Source organism: Eriocheir sinensis, chromosome 15, assembly GCF_024679095.1.
Source record: "Eriocheir sinensis breed Jianghai 21 chromosome 15, ASM2467909v1, whole genome shotgun sequence".
Lineage (NCBI taxonomy): Eukaryota > Metazoa > Arthropoda > Malacostraca > Decapoda > Varunidae > Eriocheir > Eriocheir sinensis.
In genome coordinates, this window is record NC_066523.1 from 15,815,054 (window position 1) to 15,834,071 (window position 19,018).

Below are 19,018 nucleotides of genomic sequence, written 5' to 3' on the forward strand. Positions count from 1 at the left end.
CTCCATATGCTTTTCAGGTCGCCAGCACACACACACACACACACACACACACACACACACACACACCCTATCTCATGGCACCCCCCACTTTCCCAGTTCCAATCACGACAGCATTCTCTCTCTCTCTCTCTCTCTCTCTCTCTCTCTCTCTCTCTCTCTCTCTCTCTCTCTCTCTCTCTCTCTCTCTCTCTCTCTCTCTCTCTCTCTCTCTCTCTCTCTCTCTCTCTCTCTCTCTCTCTCTCTCTCTCTCTCTCTCTCTCTCTCTCTCTCTCTCTCTCTCTCTCTCTCTCTCTCTCTCTCTCTCTCTCTCTCTCTCTCTCTCTCTCTCTCTCTCTCTCTCTCTCTCTCTCTCTCTCTCTCTCTCTCTCTCTCTCTCTCTCTCTCTCTCTCTCTCTCTCTCTCTCTCTCTCTCTCTCTCTCTCTCCCAGGACTTTGTTGGTGTCGCATAAATATTATATTGTGAGAGTAAACTTAACCTCCCCTTCCTCCTCTTCCTCTTCCTCCTCCTCTCCCTCTCCCTCATTTTCCTCCTCTTCTTCACCTCCTCCTTCACTTTCATACCTCCCTCTCTATAGTCTTTAATCTTCCATATTCTCTTATCCTCTCCTCTTTCTTCTCCTTCCTTTTCTTCCTTTATTACAGCATCCTTTAGTTTTTCACTCCTCCTCTCTCTTTCTCTCTCCTCGCTTCTCCTTCCCGCGGACTCTCACACCAGTTGTTGCACAGACCTGTTGAATAATGGAGAATACTAAAGCAGATAATATCATTTTAAGCCCCCTGGACTCCAATCGCCTTCTACTTCTTTGCACGTTCGAAATTTCTCCTTTTCTCATTCCTCTTCCCTTTCTGCTCATCCTCCTTATCCCCTGCCGTTCTATATACCTCTAAGCTCTTTCTTTAGTTCCTCTCTCTCGTCCTGTTCCTCCTTCTCGTAGTGTTCTTCCTTTTCCGCTTACTGCTCTGCACGTTCGTATTTTTATTTTCCATTCCTCTTCCCTTTCTGTTCATCCTCCTCCTTCATCCCCTCCCCTTCTATATACCTCTTTAAACTTTCTTTAGTTTCTCTCTCTCGTCTTGATCCTCCTCCGCCTACTTCTCTGCACGGTCGTATTTTCTTTGTTTTCATTCCTCTTCCCTTTCTGCTCATCCTCTTACAGTACTTCATCCCCTGCCCTTCTATATACTTCTTTAAGCTCTTTCTCTAGTTCCTCTCTCTCGTCTTTTTCCTCCTTCAACTCTTGTTCCTTCCTCCTCCTCGTCGTCCTCGTCCTCTTCCTCCTCCTCCTCTCCCGCTACTCCACATCACTCTTCCGCCCTTATCTAATATTAGCAGTAAAGATTCGTGGAACAGACTGCTTGGGCCACTAAAGCAGACACCCTCATTATAAACCATCCTTACTTTCTTTTCCTGCATCTTTTATGTAGCATGTTATTATCCGCCTCTTCTTCCTCCTTCTCCCACTCCCCCTCTTTCTTTTCCTCCTCCTATTCTTCCTATTCCCCCCAGCATCCCTTCGCCTTATCTCACCGTCTTCCGATATGCAATCCCGTAAATATGAAGGAGAATAAACATACGTGACAGAAGGGGATCAGATGCTTCTTTCGTCCCTTGCTGCACACCTGGCGACTCTTTGTACCTTACGTCTGGTGGTATACGCATAGGAGAGAGAGAGAGAGAGAGAGAGAGAGAGAGAGAGAGAGAGAGAGAGAGAGAGAGAGAGATTATTATTATTAGTAGTAGTAGTAGTAGTTGTTATAGTAGTAGTAGCAGTAGTAGTAGTAGTAGTAGTAGTAGTAGTAGAGAAAAAGGTGTTTGGGGAATGATTAAAGAAGAAAGTGTTGCTGCTTTGAGTGAAGGGATGGAGGTAAGGATAGGAAAGGTGGAGGGATTAGCTTTATTTTTTTTTCTTCTTCCTCTTCTTCTTCTTCTTCTTCTTCCTCTTCTTCTTCTTCTTCTTCTTCTTCTTCTTCTTCTTCTTCTTCCTCTTCGTCTTTTACTTTTTTTGATCAGGCTGCCAGATATCGTCACACACACACACACACACACACACACACACACACACACACACACACACACACACACACACACACACACACACACACACACAAAGATACCTCGTCTGCCTGTCTGTCTGTCTGTTTCTTTATCTGTCTTCCTTTGTTTTCGCTAAAGAGACGTAGTAAGAGTCTTTAGCAAGGTGTCCGCAGTGAGTTGATACAATAGTCCATTACTTCTAGCATGTTTTCGTTGCAGCATGATGGGAGTTATTTACATCACTGAAATGCTTACTGTTACTTTTTTTCCTTTATTTGCCTGTCTATTGATATTTGTTTTTTGTGTAGCTATTTGTTTATTTTTACCAGGTTGTGCATCCAGCCGGAACATTTACCCGTGCCAATCAGGCGAATTCAACCTCCTGACAGGTGAAGGAAGCGACGAGGCGGTAAGTGATGTAGTACTCTTAAGATCATACACTTACCTTTAGACTCACCTATAAGCGTTAAGAGTATGTGTGAGACTCATTAAAATACACCAATAATTACGCTGCCTCTCACACTAACGTAAACTGAGAAACTGAGGAGTAGTATTAGTATGCATAATGAATATTCATCAACGTCACTTCTCCTTCAGGCGACGAACAGACCTCTGCATTGTTAAGTATTTCAGGAGAGTGAACATGATGACTCGCCGACGGATGTTCGCCAAGGATAGGAAAGGCTTGTTGCTGATGCGGTGTTGGTGGCGTTAGCTTATCAGTGTTACATTTTATCATGTAGTAAATCTGCAAAGAGTATCAGATTTACTTATGACTATCTGTCGGTGTTAGCCTAGCTGTCAATATTTTTTCTTGTACTAACTCTGCCATGACTGGAAGCTCACATCCACTTACGGGTCTGTAGCGGGCGTATTCCAAACTCTCCCTTGCTAAGAAATGTGAGTTATTCCCAGATAAACCAACGGCAGCTCCTACATTATTTTTCGTCTTCGATGACTACAACATTAATCACATTTACCTTTTTACAATTATTATAACATACAATCACATTTACTTTTTACTGGGCCCCTTAGCGCCATACTTTTGCCAAGAGAGAAAATTATAGTATGTTGGATGAAGCCGCCAACTCAAAAGTTGTTCATAGGAAGCTCGTAGGGAGCGGGGTCTGCCACACTGATATTGTTAGAACAGATCTCAGGGAAATAGCTGAGAAGGAAGAGCTTGTATTATGGGCGCTGGAGTTTTATTTTAAGATTGCAATCTTTTAACTCTAATTTATTCAAGAGATAAAGAGAAGGGAAGCAAGCTTTTCATCGGCTTCCTCAGCCGTGTTTATCTCCTGATTTGCTTAAATGAACTATGCAAACAGTGACAGTGGAGTTTATAAATGGACTACTTTGCAAACCTTCATTTGTCTCCATTTACATGAGAAAAAAAAATAAAGAAAAATCGCAGCGTCAGTTTAGTTTTAAAAATGAGATACTACACTGTTTAGTTTGCAATCCTTCGTTCATCTTCATATGTGTATGAGAGCAGCGACGGAGGGAGCGGCGAGGCGGGCTGTGTGCGGGGCGGCAGCGGTCAGGCCGGCTGGGTGGGGTTGTGGGGATTTTGGAGCGGACGGACGGACGGTAACAGATACCCGGCTTTATACAGACCCACTACCACCATCACCGCCGCCGCCACCGCCTCAGCCAGTAGTGCACATTTTTCTGTATATTTAGCTTCGCCGCGGCCGCTTCTGACCCACTTCTCGTCCAAGGTGTCCGTGGAAATGTACAGAAAGCTCCAATGGCTGCGACCCTCCTTGCCTCGCTGCACCTGTCACCCTCCTCCTCCTCCCCCTCCTCCTCCTCCTCCTCCAGTCTTTCTCTTTGCAAGCTTCGCCCCTCTCCTCCTACCCCCTCACAGTCAGGTATACCGACGACTAATTACCCTTCTCACCTGCCCAACACGCGCACAGAAGAAAATCTCGATAAGGAAAGGTAGAGGTGAGGTGAGATGTGTGCAAGAGGGGGGGGGACTCTCTAAAAGGCATCACGCTCTATTTCATATGATTTTGTAATGTCTGTTTATCTCATTTCAATGTTATAAGCTCAATTAATACCCTCGGAAAAGAAAAGAAGGAAAGGTAGAAATGCTGTGACCGTCGTTTTTCCTACTATATTGCTCTTTTTTTTATATTCAATGTGGCAAATATAAAACGGCAAAACAAAATGGCATAAAAACGGCTGCTCTGACGGCCCATCACACACACTCTCTCGTCCGCTAAAGAAAAACTCAGTAAGGAAAAGTGGAAAGTATTGCCGTGGAGTTTTGTTTTATCCTGTTTCGAGGCGTTAAATTCTATTGCAAACCTCGTAATAGGTTTTCTTTTCTCTTCCTCAGTTCTATTCAAAGTTCTATCACACAGACTCATCAAAAAAAGAGCATTAGAAAAAGATAGAAATGCTGGGAATGTTTCTTCACTATCTCTTTCAAGACGTGAAGCTCTAGGGCACAAGTTTAGTAAAAGTAAAAGAAAAGGAAAAAAAAAGAAAAAGTCCTACAAGACATTATAGCAAGCGATTAAAAGGCGTTCAGAAGATATGATTCCCGTGCTCTTCTGAAGTAGCCAATGTTTTCTGTACATTTCATGGGTTCCTGCTAAAAAGTCCTCACGAGAATACATACTACTAACGCGTGTGACAAAAGTTTCGGAAAATACTAATAGTTTCTTTGAGTCAGGAGAATATATTAAAAGACCTGTCTTATTAAATGCTAAAATACTCGTACAATTTCAGGGGAGACGCTTTACAATGGCTACAACTTCAAAAGCATATATATAATCACTAAATAATTTACCGAACCTTCTTGCTACGCATTTCAAAGGGCGGGGAAGGGAGGGGATGCAGGAGGAGAACGAGGAGGAGGAGGAGGAGGAGGAGGACGAGGGGGAAGGGGAGAGAGGGAGGGAAAAGGCGCAAGAGGAAGGAACGTTTTATAATGGTTTTCATTGTGAAGGTATTTATACTTTCAGCTCATTGTAGTACTTGGTCGCGAGCAGGGAAAGAGGATTAACTCTGCATCATGACCAGGGAAAGTGATGCGACTCAACCAAGGCGAGGGTAATGTGGTGGTGGTGGTGGTGTTGGTAGTGGTGGTAGTGGTGGTTGTGGTGGTGGTAGGTAGTACTGGTGGTGTAGCGAAAAATAGCGATGAGCAAACTGTTGAATATCTGCAGTAACCTTGTTTTGTGTGTGTGTGTGTGTGTGTGTGTGTGTGTGTGTGTGTGTGTGTGTGTGTGTGTGTCAGGGATGGTATGCTTATTTTTATTAGTGTTTCAGATACACACACACACACACACACACACACACACACACGATTTCACTCCCCGTATCATTTCTATCACGTCCACTATATCGTCGCTTCTACTTTTACCTTGGTTAAATGTGGCGCCAAAGTGTGAGGGGGAGGGGGGGAGTCAGTATGCCGACCCGCCTGAAATTTTACACTAGTACAACGTATACGAAAGAAAATATTGTGTGTAAATAAAAAATAATGAAGCAAAATGCACACACACACACACACACACACACACACACACACACACACACACACACACACACAGTGGCACTGTGCCAGGCACTGCGTCGCGGGTCCCCGCATGTCGTCTCCTCGCCAGCCACTCCGTCTCAACCTTATGCAAAAATTGTTACTAATTTTGCTTTATTCTTATGTCTACAGGATTCTCCAAATGCATACAGCCAGGTTTTTTATTATAGTTAAAATACATTGAACTATTGGCTATTGTCTTCGTATAAATAGGAAATGTTAATATTGTCCTTGTCAAAAAATTCTTTCTTCCGATAGGAGTATCTTTGGCGCTTGCATAGAAGAACGGGGGTCGTGCAGCGACTGCCGAGCCTCAGCGGCCCCCGCCACAGAAGTTGATGGAGGTTTCTTTCTGTATCCAGTCCAGGTATTTCGTCACCTTTGTGTAAACCCCCGGCGAGTTAGCGTCAGCACATCCGTAGCCCCACGACACCACGCCCGCCAGGTAGTGGAGATTCGCAGCGTCTTTCCAGGCCAGTGGTCCCCCGGAGTCCCCCTGGCAAGCGTCCTTGCCCTCCTGGTACGTGCACAACATGTTGGTGGTGACGCTATTGCCGTGGTAGATTCGGCACTCCTTGGTGGTCAGCAACGGCAGTTGTGCCTCCAGCAGCACCTGGCTGACGTTGCCATTCGAGGCTGTGGTGCCCCAGCCGGTCACCGTCCCCGTTCCTTTCTGAAAATTCGTCTCTGACATGCCACACGGAAGGCAGATTGGCGCCACGGCCAGTGTGTACTCCAGGGCCTTGCTCAGCCGCAGCAACGCGATATCATTATCAACCGTGAGGGTGTCATACTGCGGGTGTGACACCACTGTCTCCACACCAACAGCCACTCTCAGCCGGTTGTTAGTGGATATCTCCCTTTCGTAGTCTCCTACGGTCACGTACATATCAGTCTTTAAGATGTACTGCATGCAGTGAGCCGCCGTGACCACCCACTCGGGCGACACCAGCGAGCCTCCGCAGAAAATGAAGTCGTCGCTTATCTTCCGCAGAGCGACTTGCCACGGCCACTCGTGTAAGACTGTCACATATCCGCCTACCACCCGCGAATCTCCTTTCACACCGCACTGGCTGACGGGGGCTGTGCTCAGTGGCTGAGATGGCGGGGTGCTTTTGGAGTTTGTCACGGGGAGAATGTCTGCCTTAATCACGTGCACCTCGCAAAAAACTTGTCCAGCGTTCAGGTGGTACCGCCGGAAGGAGTACAGGCTGGCGTGGAGGCTGTTGGAGAAGGTGGTAAGGGGAGCAACGTTGGTACCACAGAACACTATACCACCGTTCCCGACGCCCCAGTGTAAACCCTCGCGCAGACAACGATCGCTCACCGGCACATTGAAGACAGGGCACCACATCCTGAGCAGCGTTCCTGGCTCGGAGCTGCCTCGCCAGGTGCACTGCAGTGGGACAGGGTAGGGATTAGGGAAGCCCGGGGACACGATGTAGAATACTTCCCCGAGATTCAAATAAAAGTCCCAGCCGCAGGAGGAAAACTGGCGAGTGCCGGCAGGCCCGCCACGAGCCACCCCCACCAGGAGCAGGACCGCCGCCGCCACCCACAGACTCGCGCGTCCGTTCTGCGTCATGACTGAGCGTGGACGCGTCGACCGGCCACCAAGACCTTTGAGGCAGTGCTGAGGCAACACCTGTGTCCTCACCCGCCACACCTGCGCCTTTCATTTCATGTATGTTCGTACGTTGATTCGATGAGGCTCGAATGGCAGTGCTCAGCCGCTCATCCATGTCATTAGTGACTATTTCCTGGCATTAAAGTGCTACTACACACGCGCACGCAGGAATGCTGAAATGCAATTCTACTTACATACGTATTATGTTCATATACTTTTACACTCATGCATACATATACATAAACATTCCATTGCAATAAGTATATTAGTTGACGTAAACTTGCCAGAGATGCAAATGCAAATAATGATCTAAGAAGAGGCGGTGGCTGAGTGGTTAGAGTGCGGGCGCGACGTTCTGGAAAACCAGGGTTCGATTCCCGCCCGCCGGTATTAGCTAACAAATTTCAGTTATCGCCGGGTGGCCTGTGACTCTCCTCGTGCTGTCCTGAAGACCAACTGTAAACCCGGACCCTAGATTATCTCTAGAAGAAAATTAAAGATAAGTTCCGGGAAGGCAGCATGAACCAAGCAATATGGCTCCACTATAAAACACGCCCGCGCCATAACGGGCTGGGGTAAACCACCAAGTCCCACCAAGAAAGTCAACCGGTGACATAGGAGGAACGTAAAACAACTTAAAAAAAAAAATATATATATATACAGATATATATATATATATATATATATATATATATATATATATATATATATATATAGATATATATATATATATATATATATATATATATATATATATATTTTTTTTTTTTTTTTCCAACCCCGTAATAGTGTGTCACTTCAGCGATAAGTGAGTTATCCAACGATATTCCGAGAAAGAGACGTCACACACCCTCTCCTTGCGATCCGCCCCAACACGGAGTTCTTGGAGCCATTGACGTGCATGATTAAGGCCTGACACCTGTGTACACTTACGTGGCACACATTTACCGATCACACACACACACACACACACACACACACACACACACACACACACACAGGGAAAGAGAGAGGGAAAGGGAGAGGGAGAGGGAGAGAGAGGGAGAGAGAGGGAGAGAGAGGGAGAGTGAGAGTGAGAGGGAGAGGGAGAGGGAGAGGGAGAGGGAGAGGGAGAGAGAGAGAGAGAGATTTACATAAATTTTTTATAGATTAACATTGAAATTCAGATCACAGAGACCCTTTGGTTCAGACTTGGTGGCCCGTCCCTTAGCCTAAGTGATTCTACTTTAAATTGGTAACCCAAAAACTGCGCATCTGCTTTAGTAAATATTAAGTTGAAGGAAGTGTCGGTCCAGCTTGTTTTTAAAGGAGTCAATCGTGTTGCACTGGACCACTGAAGATGGGAGCTTATCCCATTCTCGCACTACAACGTTGGTGAAGAAAATTTGGTGCAGTCTGAATTTACTTGCTTACATTTATAAGTTTTATACCATTATTTCAAGCTCGCAAAGTGTCATCGATCATAAACAATTTTGATTTGTCCACATTCGTAAAGCCATTAAGTATTTTTAAACATTCGATCAGTTTTCCTCGGAGTCCACATTTCTCATGAGAGAACATGTTAAGGGTGGAAAGCCTCTCGTCGTAGGGTTTGTTGCGCAAGGAAGGGATCATTTTTGTTGCCCGACGTTGAATACCTAGTTTAGCAATGTCCTTTGCATGGTGGGGAGACCAAAACTGTACCGCATATTCCAAGTGGGGTAAAGCGGAAGTATTTCTTCTTTATTTTTAATTAAAAAGTTTCTTTTAATGTAGCCCAGCATCTTTTATTTCTTGTTTCAATTTGAAGGACCTGGCACTTATCTACATTAAAGGGCATCTCCCATCTATCAGATCAAGCTGAAATTTTATGGAAATCTTCTTGGAAGCTTTGTCTGTCTTCGCAAGAGGTCTGAGGAGTTATCAAGACATCTCTCAAGTCGGTATCCAAAAGCTGCCCTTCCTGGGGAAATTTGTTGTCACCCCCCCCCCCCCAAGGCGCGGACTCCGAGGCCTTATGAACGCCATTTTGAATTTATAAAATTTTGGGAAATGGTGTGTATGTTGTGTGTATGTAGTGTGGTGTGGAAAGAGAGACGATCTGTCTTTAGAGAGCATGCTGAACTACTCTCTGGTGTTGATGAGACAATAGGGAAACGGAAAGTGAGGACACGGGGAGGGTCTTTGGAGGGCTTCTTCACCTTCCTCGCTTCCCATATATACCTCACCGGGAGTAAAGTATAGGATATACATTGTCGGGAAGTATAAGATATACATTGTCGGGTCCTGGACTTTTATTAGTTTTAAGGGATTGGAGAGCATTTAGGACTTCATCGGTAGTTATTACAAAGTTAGGCAATGCATGAATGCGGTTTACATTTGTACTGGTGTCGTCGCTAGTGTTGATGATATTGGTGGGAAGACTTAGTATAAGTACCGAGGAAAAATATTTGTTTAACAGGTTCGCAACGTAATTGCTGTCAGTCACTAATTCACCGTCGCTGTTAGTTAGGGGTCCAATTCCACTTCTGATCGCCTTCCTGTTGTTTCTATAACTGAAGAAGGATTTCAGATTATTTTTACAGTTGGCTGCAATGTTTTCTTCATATCTACGCTTTGCCTGACATACTTATCTTTTTACTCGCCGCCTGGCTTCATGATAAAGTCTAATGTTTTCGGGCGTATTTTGCTCTTTCTTTAACCTGGAAGACAAGTTTATCTTCTTAACAGAATGTTTAATTTCGCTATTAAACCAAGGTGGACCTTTATTAGTGTTACTTCGCTTCTCGCAAAACGGGACAAATGTGTTCTGCTGAGTGAATAAATGATTTTAAAATGTAGCCAAGCTTGCTTTACGTTGCAATCATCTGATAATTGTATTTCTGTTAGTTTTTGTCGGATTTCTAGGAAATTTGCTCTTTTGAAATTGGATACCTTTACTTTATTTTCAGTCACTGTTGTTGAGCTCTAATGTCGACGCGCACTAATTTATGACCGCAAGAACCGAGATGTTCTCCTACGTGACATTACTGATTAGATTATCTTGGGTTGCTATAACAAGGTCTAGTATGTTATTTTGTCTAATTGGCTCATTAATCATTTGTCTTAAATAAATAACCTCTAAAAATTAAATCATTCCATGTGACTCGTCTTCTGTACCTGACAGTGTCGCCCACTCAATTGAAGGAGATTAAAGTCCCCTAACATTAGTGAGTCGCTGTTATTAAGTGATTGCTGTAAAACGCTGTACATTTCAACATCACCACCAAGTGATTGCCCCGGAAGCCTCTAGGTGACAGATATATTTAGATTAATTTTTACAATGTTTATACTCGCACGCACAAATAATCAACGTTACTGTCTCTTGGTGTTCTCTCGATAGGTTGCAAATATCTTTTGACATAAAGGGCAACACCACCACCTCTACCATTGACACGGTCTTTGTTGAAGAATCTGCAGCCATCTATGTTGTATTCTGAACATAAATCAGTACTTGTGGTATCAATGTTTCGGTTATAGCAATTACGTCAAAACTTTATGTTGAAGCAAGACATCTCAGTTCTTCAAATTTGTTTTTTAGGCTACGTGCACTGAAACTTAGGACTTTTAGATTGTCTTGAGATACAGTAATGGAGGCGGTGTTAATTGCAGCTCCATGGTTTGGCGTTGGTTGTGTTGCATGACATCTATTAACACGGTGAGACGCGCGCGGCCGAGAGCAGTTTTTGTCCGAGGAAGAGAGATTGATTGATTGATTGATTGATTGATTGATTGATTTAAATTAGGCGCCGCAACAGCCAGGGTCATATGGCGCCGGAGAGAGAGAGAGAGAGAATTGTAATAGAACTGATATCAAAGAAGAAGGGAAAGAATAACAAAAACAAGAACAAGAAGACGAAGAAAAAAAACAAGAAGATGAAAAAGAGAAGAAGAAGAAATAGAAGAAGAAGAAGAAGAAAGCCAAAGAGGTGTAGGAGCGAAGCAGTAGTAGGATTTGTGAGAAGGAGGAGGAGGAGGAGGAGGAGGAGGAGGAGGAAGAGGAAGAAAGGTGGAAGCTGGCTCCATTTAAGATCTGAAATGTTCCCGACAGAGGTCAAGGCTTATATTTCCGATCTTTTTCTTTCCCTTTCTTCCTCATTTCTTCCCTCCCTTCCTCTTTTTCCTCTATCATTTTCTTCCATTCTACTTTTGTTCCTTTCCCTGGCCCCTCACTCTTCTCTATTCCATTTCCTATTTTCTCATATTTTACTCCTCTGGCTCCTTCCTTTTCTTTTCCTACATTTTCTTCTATTTTCCTTTCTTTTTTTCTAGACTTCATCCTTTACTTTCCTCAATTCCTCCTCTTTTCCTTTTCTCACATATTCTTCGGCTTCACTTTTTTCCTGGCTCCTTTTTTCCTTACTCCTTTGTTTTCCTCTCTTACTCAGTTCCTCTTTTCTTTCCGTTATTCTCTTTATATCCCTTCCTCTGTCGCTTCCATTTCTTCCTTTCTTTCTTTTTGTCTTTTTTCTTTATCTCCACACTTCTTTTTTTCTTCTCGTCATTCCTGTTTTCCCATTATCTTTTGTTTCTTTTTCTTCTCACTCTCGCTCTTTACCTTAATTTCCTTACATCCTCTTTTTCTACCCTTCATTCCCTACATACTTGTCCCCCGGTCTCATTCTGTCCTCTTCTCTCTATCTGTCTTTCTCTCCCCTCCGTTTTCCATTCTTACCTCGTGAACACACACTTTCCTCAGCTTTGGAGTCTCATTCATTCAATCTACATTTTTTTCTCTACATTTTCCATTTGGTTATCGAACACACACACCTCCGTCATTTCTGGAGCGATACGGAGCACATGGAGCAAAAGAAAACACACACACACACACACACACGAGGTCGACCTAACGAGAGGTATGAAGTCTTGCCAGCGCCCGACTCTGTTTACAACGCAGGATAATTATTGTTTGACCACCACCACCACCACCACTACTACCACTACCGCCACCGCCACCACCACGCCATATGAAAGAGGGCGCTTCGGGCATTCACCTCGAGTCTACTGCGATGTTCAGGCGAATTTGAGTGCACGTATACTACCGCTACCATCACTACCTCCACCTCCACTACCACCACTACCCCCACCTCCACCACCACCACCACACACGGGGCCTCCTTTTAATAAGTAGGCTATTTACAGAAGGTAGACTGCAGGTGGAGTTCGTTCAGGTGTGTGAGAAAAAAAAAAGAATATAAACTAAAAGTACACAAAGCGAGGCGTGTTTCAGCTATTTTCTTTGGCCGGTATTTTTTCTCGTACTTTCTATTTATTTATTTTTATTTTATTTTTGCAGGAGAGGTGACTGACCCAAACTCTGATGCAAATATAAATAAACGCTCGTCCAAAAATAAGTATTACGCTTTTGGAACCTATGCCGACCTATTCGTGTTGCTGGCTCATAGCTGTTATACTGGCCTTAAGGGAAGAAAAGGGTAGAGTATTAAAGCATATCGAAACCTAACGAGTCATACCTTCTTTTGTTTTGACCTAGAAGAAAAGAGATCAGAGTATAAAAAGCACAGTAAAACATAACATATCATACCGTCTTTTGTTTTGACCTAGAAGAAAAGAGATCAGAATATAAAAAGGACAGTAAAACATAACATATCATACCTTCTTTTGTTTTGACCTCAAAGAAAAGAGATCAGAGTATAAAAAGCACAGTAAAACATAACATATCATACCTTCTTTTGTTTTGGCCTAGAAGAAAAGAGATCAGAGTATAAAAAGCACAGTAAAACATAACATATCATACCTTCTTTTGTTTTGACCTAGAAGAAAAGAGATCAGAGTATAAAAAGCACAGTAAAGCAAAACATATCATACCTTCTTTTGTTTTGACCTCGAAGAAAAGAGATCAGAGTATAAAAAGCACAGTAAAACATAACATATCATACCGTCTTTTGTTTTGACCTAGAAGAAAAGAGATCAGAGTATAAAAAGCACAGTAAAACATATCATACCGTCTTTTGTTTTGACCTAGAAGAAAAGAGATCAGAGTATAAAAAGCACAGTAAAACATATCATACCGTCTTTTGTTTTGACCTAGAAGAAAAGAGATCAGAGTATAAAAAGCACAGTAAAACATAACATATCATACCGTCTTTTGTTTTGACCTAGAAGAAAAGAGATCAGAGTATAAAAAGCACAGTAAAACATAACATATCATACCGTCTTTTGTTTTGACCTAGAAGAAAAGAGATCAGAATATAAAAAGGACAGTAAAACATAACATATCATACCTTCTTTTGTTTTGACCTAGAAGAAAAGAGATCAGAATATAAAAAGGACAGTAAAACATAACATATCATACCTTCTTTTGTTTTGACCTAGAAGAAAAGAAATCAGAGTTTATTATAAAAGCACAGTAAAACATATCATACTTGATGTTGTTTCGCCATAGAATATAAAGGGCAAAGTATAAAAACAGCAAAACATTACGATTCATACCTTCTTTTGTTTTTGCCATAGAAAAAAATAAGAGTAAAAAACAACAAGAGTAACAAGTTATACCTGCTTTTATTTTTGCCATAGAGAAAATAACAGTACAAAACAACAAAACGTAGCAAATCATACCTTCTTTTGTTATCCCTAGAAAAAAGAAGAAGAGTATAAAAGCATAACAAAACATAAATCATACCTGCTTTTGTTTTGACCATAGAAAAAAGTAAAGAGTATAAAATAACAAAACGTAGCAAATCGTATCTTATTTTGTTTTGCCCTAGAAAAGAAAAAAGAATAAAGTCTAAATCCACATCACAACACAACAAATCATACCTTTTGTTTTGACCATTGAAAAAAATAGAGTATAAAATAACCAAACGTAGCAAGTCATATCGTATTTTGTTTTGCCCTAGAAAAAAAAGGAATAAAGTCTAAATCCACATCACAACATACCAAATCATACCTTCTGTTGTTTTGATCACTGAAAAAAAAAATACAGTATAAAATGACAAAACGTAGGAAATCATATCTTATTTTGTTTTGCCCTAGAAAAAAAAGGAATAAAGTCTAAATCCACATCACAACATACCAAATCATACCTTCTGTTGTTTTGATCACTGAAAAAAAAAATACAGTATAAAATGACAAAACGTAGGAAATCATATCTTATTTTGTTTTGCCCTAGAAAAAAAAGGAATAAAGTCTAAATCCACATCACAACATACCAAATCATACTTTCTGTTGTTTTGATCACTGAAAAAAAAAATACAGTATAAAATGACAAAACGTAGGAAATCATATCTTATTTTGTTTTGCCCTAGAAATAAAAGGAATAAAGTCTAAATCCACATCACAACATACCAAATCATGGCATCATTTGTTTAGGCCTAATAAAGGAGTAGAGTCTAAAGGCACATCAGAGCATAACAAATCATATCTCCTTTTGTTTTGCCATAGATAAAAGAATAGCATAAAAGCATAGCAAAGTAACAAATCAGACCTTCTCTTGTTTGACCCTAGAAAAAAAAGTAGAAAATAAAACCATAACCAAAAAATAACAAATCACAACTGGTCGTATTATAAAACATTTCGTCCCCCAAGAACACCTATTTGACAAGGCTTTCGTAGGAGTTGTGGGCATTTCCAGAAGTAGTTTTATGGCCCTGGTTGTAGTTTGACCCTTCTTCTGTACCCTGAACCTGAAGAAGCACTCATTAGAACCCGACTGACCCCCTCTTTGACCTTTAGAAATAGCTGATATGAGAACCGAAAGTGTCTTATTATACCAACCTTAGTGTACACATTTCATCCTTTGACACACATTTCCAGTCCCCAAAACGCCGCTCATCATGGTAATCGCCGCCTCAGTATGCGCGGGGTTGAGTAAGAGTTAAGGGTGACGATGATTTGCGGGCTTCGTTTCATAAGTCCAGCTTACGTAACGCCGCCCCGCCTCTTGAATATGCAACAGTTACGTCATCGACCCCGCTGAGTGAGTTATTGCTTCCCTTCGCCTGAGTACTGAGGAATGAGGAAGAGGAGAAACAGTGGGAGGAAGAAGATAGAAGACTGAAAGAAAAAGAACATCAGCAAGAGTGGAAGAAAAGTACTGAAAGAGGAAGGGGGCAGAGGAAGAAAGAAGAATATTGGAAGAACAGAAATAGCAGCAGGAAGAAGGGTGCTGAAAGAGGAAGATGAACAGAGGAGGATAGAAGAGTAGTGAAGAGAAAGAAAAAGCAGGAGGAGAGAAGGAAAGAAGTACTGAAGAAAGAACAGAAGCAGGAGGAGTGGGTTGAGGAGGAATATTGAAAGATAAAAAGGAAGAAGAGGAAGAAAAGTACTGGAAGGAAACGAAGAAGAACAAGAGGAAGAAGACGAAGAGGAGTACTGAGAGATCAACAGAAATACACGAAAGAATAGCAAAATATATATACTGGAAGAAGAAGAAAAACACGAACAGGAGGAAGAAAAGGAGGAGGACTGAAAGAGAAAAAAAAAAGAAGAGCAGGAGACAGAGGTTGAAATGGGGTACTTAACGAGGAAGAATAACAATGGAGAGAAGTTATTTTTTAAGAGGAAGAGTAGGAACAAAAGCTGAAGAAGAGGAGGAGAATGAAGAGCAATGAGGGAAGAATTCAAGTAGGAGGAAGAAGTAGAAAGGAAGAAGGAGGCAGATTAAGAAAAAGGAAAAAGTGAAGATGTAAGTAAAAACGGTGAGAGAAAAGAAAGAGAAATTGGAGAAAACAAACGGTGAGGAATAAAATAAAATACGAAGATGAAGATACGAATAAGAAAGAAGGAAGAAAAAGAAATGGAGGAGGTAGAGGAAAAGAGGTTTAAGAAAAAAAGATAGTAGAATGAAAATTAAGGAGAATAATACATGGAGGAAGCGGATGTAGGGAATACGAAGAAAAAAGATGGAGAAGAAGAACAAGAAGAAAGGTAGAAAAAAGAAGAAATTTGAGGATAAGTGAAAAGAAAAAAGTAGTAGAAAAGATAAGGAACAAAAACAAGAAAGAAAAACAAGAAAACGAGAAGTAGACACAGTGAAAAAAAAGGGAAAAAAAGGAACAATTATGGAAAATCAAAGTAAGGAAACGAAAAATAAAAAGGAGAGAGAAACAAAAACAAGAAAAAATAAAACAAAAGAAGATTAAAACAAGCAAAATAGTGAATAGAGGAAAAAAAGAAAAATGTGAAAACTGAAACTAAGGAAACGAAATGTAAAAATGAAAAATGAACAAGAGCAAGAAAAGCGAAAGACGAAATAAAATAAAAAGAAAAACACACCAACGTGACGTCACAGGAAAGAGGAAAAACTCCATAACGAGCACATTCTATTTTCGCTCTTCTCTCCTTCCGCCTCCACCTTTTACCTCCATCTTCCAGTTCCATTCCTCTCCCTCGGCTCTCCTCCTCCTCCTCCTCTTCCTCTTCCTCCCTCTCCCCTTCTCCCACCAGGATTATGTATGCACCGCCAAGTGTTGCTCTCACGCGCCTGAAATTGCTCTCTGACACTAGGAAGGAGGAGGAGGAAGAAAGGAAGGAGGAGGAGGTAATGGTGGTGGAGGTGGACTTAGGACGAAAAAGGTTGAAGAATAGTTTTAAGGACCGAGAGAGAGAGAGAGAGAGAGTATCTGTCGTATTGTCGCTCACCACATACGTAAACCTTCACCTGTTACATGTTACACACGTCCCCGCCTCTTACAGCGTCACGGAGGAAGCCCCAGAAGAATAATACAATCACTCGAGCCTCCCACACCAACCCCCTCCTCTCCTTCCCTCTCCTCTCTCACCCTTCCCTCCCGCCACTCCCCAGCTCTTTCCAGTTGCCTGATCACCAGCCCAAACCAGTCTAGTCTTGTTTTACCTGTCCTGACTTCCTCCACACCCACGGCATGCCTTCCCAAGTAATAGTTGTGCGTATTGGAGGAGTTTTGAAATTATCCGTGCAGCCTAGCCTCCTCGAGCAGCTAATACCGTATGCTCCCAATTTTATCTTTGCCTGTCATTACCATTTCATTATGTATGCACCGCCAAGTGTTGCCCTCACGCACCTGAAATTGCCCTCTGACACTTGGAAGGAGGAGGAGGAAGAAGAGAAGGAGGAGGAGGTAATGGTGGTGGTGACGGCGGTGGAGGTCTTAGTTCACAGTCTTCGTCTATTTTGCTTTTTTGGAGTCTTTATGTCGCCTAATTTAGTCTCGGTGAGAGTAGCTATAGAAGGTCGTGCATGTAGATACTCTCGGGTTGTATGACTGATTTTACATACTTACAACGTCTTTGTTCCTTTATCTTTATGGACCAAATACCATCTTGTAGTCACTATGGTGCTGTTGCAAACGTAGTCTTTGTAACCAAATCATTGTGTGTGCCGAGCCAGTCTCAAGAAATGCTCAGGAAAAGTTACCAAGGTTCAGGAATGTTGATGAAATAGGTTGTGCTGAAATTTAGTACTGTATCATGCTGGATGTCTGAGCCGCGTCGTCCTGGGCTGCGGTAATGATGAAATTTGGGATGTCTGCATTCGTACCGGGCTGTGTAGCTATAGTAAGACTTAAAAAATTCTTGTATTATATTGAACTGTCTGTTTGAGTCACGTTTTGACCAATAGAAGTGATACAAGTTCAGTGTCTCTTCTGGTCTCTGCCTGTCGAGTCGAACCATGTTAGAGTATTGGTTTGTCTCTCGGATCCGTGTTTTGTATTGCATCGAACACCCTGGCTGAGTGAGTGAGAGGTGGCCGAGGTAGTAGTAGTGATGGGAGTCAGATTGTCTGCTTTAGTTTTGGCGTGAGTAGCAGTAATAGGTTGTGCCAACGTCTTGCATCGTAGACCGTAATCCCAAGACACCTTTGTTAGTATTTCATTCCCATGATTTCATGCCCAAGACCATTCCTAAGTCTCAGTTCTCAGTCCCCATTCCCAATATCTCATACTTCCCAAAATACAATTCAGGTAGCCAGTTCTTAGGACTAAGACATTACCATCGTCAACATCATTATCATCATCATAATCGGCCATAATTATTTCACTACAGTACAAAGGCCTTTCTGAATGTTTTTTATCTCTGCCTAAATTTAGTGTACTTCCTCTAGCTCCGGCAAAGGTTATCATTTAATCTCTCCTGGTTGTCTGTCATCCATGCCTTCCACAGCTCCTGGGCTGCCTCTCACCACTCCCAATACCTCGTACTCGGGACCTTAGTGTGGGAAAGGCCGCCTTTCCCACATGTGGCCCGGGTCTGGAATGCCTTACGTGTGGAAGTGAGGCGAGGTAAGGCGAGGCCCTGCTTGTGACACCTGCCGACCACGCTTTACTTAATACCCCGCCGCGCGATGAAAGAAAGGAAAGACAGGGAAGGGAACGGAGAAGGAAAAGAGTTGGGACAGGACAACAAAGAAAGCAAGAGGTGAAGGAACTGTCTTAATAAGAGTGACACCCACAATAAAGTAATGGGAAGGGAAAAAATTAAATGGGAATAGAGGAAAACTAGAAAAAAAACTGAGAATAAAATGTGAATAAATAAAACAGTTAAGAATGTGATGACCATTATATACTTACACACACACACACACACACACACACACACACACACACACACACACACACACCTAAGCATAATCGTAATTTAAGATGATGAACACTAACTGAGACTGTCTGCCTAGTCCAAAGATGAGTGTCCTTTTAAGTTAAATGTCGTGTGTATGTGTGTGTGTCTGTGTGTGTGTGTGTGTGTGTGTGCGAGTCGTGATTGTGGAGTTGGCTGCCTTAATGGAGTATTCCCTTTATGACGCTCAGGTGGCGGTGCTCGATCACTCGTGCTATATGGCGGT

At 42.3% G+C, this 19,018-nt stretch overlaps 1 protein-coding gene across 1 annotated transcript; it reads right to left on the bottom strand.

Annotated features, from left to right (window-relative positions):
- Positions 1-5,878: 5,878 nt before the first annotated feature.
- On the bottom strand, positions 5,879-7,433 carry LOC126999071 (trypsin II-P29-like). Its single transcript, XM_050861447.1, has one exon. It carries the CDS (start codon positions 7,174-7,176, stop codon positions 5,905-5,907), a length of 1,272 nt encoding a protein of 423 aa, XP_050717404.1. The 5' UTR covers positions 7,177-7,433; the 3' UTR covers positions 5,879-5,904.
- Positions 7,434-19,018: the final 11,585 nt, after the last annotated feature.